This window comes from Musa acuminata, chromosome BXJ2-6 (genome assembly GCF_036884655.1).
Source record: "Musa acuminata AAA Group cultivar baxijiao chromosome BXJ2-6, Cavendish_Baxijiao_AAA, whole genome shotgun sequence".
Lineage (NCBI taxonomy): Eukaryota > Viridiplantae > Streptophyta > Magnoliopsida > Zingiberales > Musaceae > Musa > Musa acuminata.
Genome location: NC_088343.1, coordinates 9,817,202 through 9,822,731, shown reverse-complemented (window position 1 = coordinate 9,822,731; position 5,530 = coordinate 9,817,202). Strand labels below are relative to the sequence as shown.

Below are 5,530 nucleotides of genomic sequence, written 5' to 3'. Positions count from 1 at the left end.
TTCGTTCTCCGCTACAAGAAGGGACGATCAAAAGGACGGGGAAGGGTTTTCAAGAGAACAATAACTCAAGAACGGAAACCCTTGCGGAGCTTGATGCTCGAGGATCTAGTCCACCGCTGCTTTATCTTCCGATACAAGAAGGGCCGAGCGAACTGGCGGACGCGACAGAGTGGAGGGCTGTGAAGGGTTTTCAAGAAAACAAGAATCAAGAACGCAAACCTTGTGGCAGTTGATGCTCGAGGATCTTCTCGATCGCTTGATTCGTTCTCCGCCACAAGATTCGAGGGCGAGCACAAAGGCGACAGACGAAACAGAGAGGCGGAGATCGGCGACGGGTCTCCGAGAGCGCAATAACTCGAGAAGCCGATCCCTCCTCGTTCGTTTTTGGCCGCGGGAATCTCGACCCTTGCATTTGAGTTCGTCACATCGGTTAGTAGGCGGTAAACCGAACAGTTCCTAATAAAATCCGGATCCAATCATATCACTGTCGATCCAGCTGCTGTTCTAGAATGGTTAAGGATTCGGATCCGACCAATCCGCAACACTGCGCCTCGTGGTTGTAATCAAACGGTGGACAAATGACTGCCTCGTGGTCCCCCCTCATCTTCAAAAAGGTTCTCAACCGTCGACTTAAGAACATTTTCCATTTTTACAAGTTATGCAAATAACATACAAAGATTACATATCTAAAATATAGTTAACGTTCAATTGTTAGGTATGAAGGAAAAAATATGGTGAAAATGAGAGCAACAATTTCCAATAATGTGGCTTCCACGAATGAAGGCTTATTACATATAGCCTTATGTCATTAGCTAAGCAGCAGATGTAGAGTTCCACAGACACAAAGGGATAAATAGAAACAGAAAATAAACAAAAAAAAAAAAGAACACATGAACACAACACAACCACGAGTTCCATAATTTATAACCGTAGAAAGGAACAGTATTAAGTGAAATATAAATGGTTGGAATAGCTGTTTAATCAAGCAAAACCAAGCTAATTTTCCATAGATCTAACATGAGTCACGAAGATCTATTTGTTTTCCCAACTACGATCCAAAATGCAAGTACAATCCAAACATTAGGAGGCAAAAATCCCGTTCGTCTGAGTTGCTAAGAGCCAGTAATAAAACTTCCATACATGCTCAAATGGAAAGCTTAAAAGCTCATATTGAAAATGAATAACTAGAATTTGAACACCTATCTGCCTTATGTCTCCCTCCTAGACCGCCTGGCGCGTGGGGCTGAAGCATCATCTTTATCGTTCTCTTCTTTCTCGTCATCGTTGTTGCTTCCTGGAGCTTCAGACTCGGCAGCTCCAGAATTCCTGGTCTCGGTGGCAGTCGGTGCAACTGGAGCCTGTACAATGGTGGTCTTAAAAGGTTAAGCTCAATGTTAAGCTGCATACAGTGAATAAATGATGAGACCAGAGCATAAGATAACTCACCTGAGGCTTCTTTCTGCCAAAAAGAACCCTGAAGATAACAGTAGCAACCACTACCGCTACGGACACCAGGATTCCAATAGTGACGTTTGGTTGTTTCTCTGCTTTTTCAATGACATCCTGCATGGAAAGATGGGTTAGATATGGTGTCACAAAAACGAGCATCTATCAGCAAAGTTCTACTCATAACATGCAGAAGGTTGCCAACTAGATGTAATAGCAAAAGAAACTCATAAGAATGTTTGGGATGTGAACAAGAGAGAGAAGATTTGAAACTCACGATGAGTTTGATCTTGTATGGTTCCAAGAAGGGGACGTCTGCTATCTTGTATAGAACATCAAAAACTTTCTTCTGCGATAAAAAATATGAAAGTCATGAATGTAAATGCCAAGCCCAAAGGGAACAAACTCAAGTTGATTAATATTACAAATAAAACTGGTAGAACAACATTACCTGAAAACCTGACAGACCATCTGAAGATTCAGCAGCAGCATCTTCAGCCTTCTGCTTTTCTTTCTCAACTTCATATTTAGGCTTCCATGTCTCCGACCTATATGACTCCGCAACCTTCTCATCACCGGTTATCAAGATATTGTCAAAAAGAATGCCATCCTGCATTGTCCAAATCTCAATACCGATAGCAGCAATTGGCTCGAAATCTGGTTTGTCAAGCTCAAAGTAATCAGGGTTGTCTATCTCTTGTGGCTTCCAGATACCCTTGTAGTTCGGGTTATCAATTAAGGGAGCATGCCATTTTCCCTTGTATTCTGGATTCCTCTTCATTGGCCTCTTCCACTCTCCACAGCCGGGTGCTGATTCACACTTTGGGTTGTCGATTTTTGGTGCCTCCCATTCCCCATCCTCGTCTTCATCCCAATCTTCTGGTTTTGTGGCTTCAGGATCATCAACCTCCTCAGGTTCATCATCCAACCATCCTTCCGGCTTGACAGCTTCCTCGTCTTCAATCTCCATTGGTGCATCTTCATCCCAGTCATCTGGCTTTACAGCATCAGGATCTGGAATTTTGGCCCTCTCATCCCAGTCCTCAGGCTTTTTATCATCAGGATCAGGTATGGTCTTGGGTGGAATAAGCGCTGGCTCTAAGTCATCAGCAGAGAAGAAATTTGTTTTCTTCTTTTCTTCTCCATCAACTAAAATTCTCAGCTCATTATCAGGTTTCAGAATAGCAGTATAGACATGAGAGAGTTTGTCAGATGGGACAGATGGAGGGTACTTCAAATGATGCTCCACAAACTTCCCAGTTTTGGGATTCTTATGCTGAAGGATGAAATGCACCTTATTCGTTGACCCACACTTATCTGGTCCAAACATTATAGTATATGGAGATTCATTGTCGAATCCCTTGGGAGACCATCCAGCTCCCTGAGGACGAAGATACTTCAGATATGCGCCTCCACATTCAAGTCCATTTTGTAGTCGAACCTCAAACTGTAGAACAACAGTTCCATCCTTGAGGATGACAGGTTCATCGAGTTCCTTAACTATTGCATACTTCCTAGCCTTCTCACTCACAAGAAGCCCATAGTCTTCATGACCATCACTCTTGGAGTGTTCCCATAAACCTAATGACAGATAAATAGCCCATACAGAAAAATTCAGATCCACAAATAATCATTATAGAGATCAAAATCTTGATCAATATGTGAGAAGAATTTCTTGCAAAAAAATGTAGCAAATATAGTGCTCAAAACAAACACCATTGTTCACTCAATATAAGGCAGTTAAAATATGTTTACCTCACTAGTTTTCCATTTTGATTGTGTTCGTTCTATACATTCTATCTCCAATTGTATATCACTATAAACCATTTTTAATATCCATCAGAAGTTAACAGCTATCCTCAACTAATCAATGTAAAAAATTTGGCACCTCATTCCTTGATTATCCTCTACACAAGGAGGGTTGTGTCGCAGATGAAGATGACAACCAAGCAAACCAGCCTTTCAAGTGGAAGGGAGGCAATTATCAAACAAGGCCATATCACAAATTATTTTAACATATCAAGTAATTAATGCATTTGGAGTGAAAAAGGATTAATCAAGTAGCAATCAGAAAAGGCATAGATAGATATGCAAACCGTCTTAAAAGCCAAAACGAAAAAAATTATGCAAAGATTCAATATCAGAAATTTCAATAACAAGATACATGCAATGGTCAGACTGATAAATCTAAAACTAAAAAAAATAAAACTAAAGAACTAAGAAATCTATTAATATTGTCCAAAATGGGGATCATCCCAAATTTCTGCTCACAAAGATGTAATACTTTACCAAGTTTATGGAATCATTCAAGGCCACAAAAAATTTGCATAAGATATCCAAGTCCTAAAGATAGCTAAAGAAGAATGAAACCAACAAATTGATTTTAGGATATGGCAGTGAGACTTTCCCATCGAGATGAATGCTTCGACAACTATTGGTCAAATATGCCACTGTGATAGAGGATAACAAAATCATATCAATGCATCTTCCATCCAGGTTAGGCCAACATAGAACTATGGAATCCCAAAATGGAGGCATTGGCGACCAAAGACATGTAACCACACCAATAGTGCAAATAAGTGTTTGCATGTTGGTTTGGTGATGTAATGCCAAAAGCTTCACTGGCAAACAAATTGAGCAACTAAAAACAGTAAAATCAGTACATTCTACTTATTGTGGCTCAAGAAACCCTCACAAAACAACTTACTAAAAGTAAATTCTCTATGGCAAATAGTAGACCTCGTCCTTGTATAACTAACCGTCGGAGTCTTTAAGCATGAACTGAATCCCAATTACGGCCGATTACAACCCCAATCGATAAATCAGTAGATATAAGAGTAGAGTTTACTTATAATTTAGCATGCGTATGGCATGTTGCTAATGAATTAATTATTACGTTTGTATCAACCCACACCTAAAACAAGACTGGGAGCTTTCGTCGCCATGTTTAATCCTTTGTTGCCTACGCAAAATAGTTTTTTTTTTATCCTAAAACACGGTGAAAATTTAGCAACGACATACAGCATACAAGTAATATAAATATTAAGAAAAGGAGACTCCTCGAGTCCTATGTCTCTTAGGCTCCACTACTTTAGCTATCTTAATTTAAAGCCTCAAGCACAAGATCTGAGAAGAATAACCACTGATAAGATCACAAGATGGAGATTAGTTATCAGGCAAAACCAAAGATGCAATCTTTACACCACGAGCACGAGTATGCTACACGAAGAGATCACTAACAGATCCGAAGGTGATGTTATACCTTTGTAATCCTCCTTCTCGGCCACGATCCATCGCCCCTCGAACGGCTCATCGAATGATTCGTAGAACAACTGGATCAAAACCCACGAATCTTCAATTTTTTAGCTAAACAGGTAGCAAAAAAACACGAGAATAATCAACCCGGTGCGCGAAATACCGGATCCGACGCCCAAATCTGGAGAAGAGAGGACGCGATGAGCAGCAGGAGGAGCGGCGCGGCCATCTTCCCCCCACCCATCGTGAAGAGAAACAGCAGATCCTACAGGAACCCTAACGCGAGATCAAGATCCAAACGATGCCCCGCGGTGAAGATGGGCAAAGGAGAGAGCGTAAAGTGCAGTGGCGATCTTAAGGAGAATCCGATGGAGCAGATGCGTCCACGGGAATCGATCTGCCTCCTGCAATCGATTCTCTCCACGGGGCGATGAGAGAGGCGGGCCGTAAATAAAACTCGCTGGTGACCTCGTTTCCGCCAATCACATGAGAGACCACGTTGCTACAACCAATAGGAAGACGCCACGTCATCTTCTTAAATATGGATCGGGACAGGGTTCACCAGATAGCTGTTCTATCATTTGGGATGGTTATACATTTGATAAGAAAATTAATTGAAATTAGAAGTGGATAATTCGAATGATCTAAATTAATATATGGTGAAATTTTACATTTTGAGGAGTCGAAGTTGATATTAGTATTTTTCTGAAACAATGATAGCTTGCCCAAATATTCGTCAGTCAAATCTCGAGCTGTATGCGGTCAATAGACAAAGGTGTCAAGGTTGGAAGTGCTCTGTTCCGGGCTGTAACATATGAGCAGACTCCAA

The 5,530-nt window shown here is 41.0% G+C and overlaps 1 protein-coding gene across 1 annotated transcript; it reads right to left on the bottom strand.

Moving 5' to 3' along the window:
* Nucleotides 1–891: 891 nt before the first annotated feature.
* LOC135614709 (calnexin homolog) lies at nt 892–5,113 on the bottom strand. Its single transcript, XM_065112353.1, has 6 exons — nt 4,865–5,113; nt 4,709–4,778; nt 1,898–3,027; nt 1,724–1,795; nt 1,447–1,563; nt 892–1,358 (listed from the first exon to the last, which is right to left on the bottom strand). The coding sequence occupies exons 1-6, from the start codon at nt 4,943–4,945 to the stop codon at nt 1,209–1,211; spliced, it is 1,620 nt and encodes a 539-aa protein (XP_064968425.1). The 5' UTR covers nt 4,946–5,113; the 3' UTR covers nt 892–1,208.
* Nucleotides 5,114–5,530: the final 417 nt, after the last annotated feature.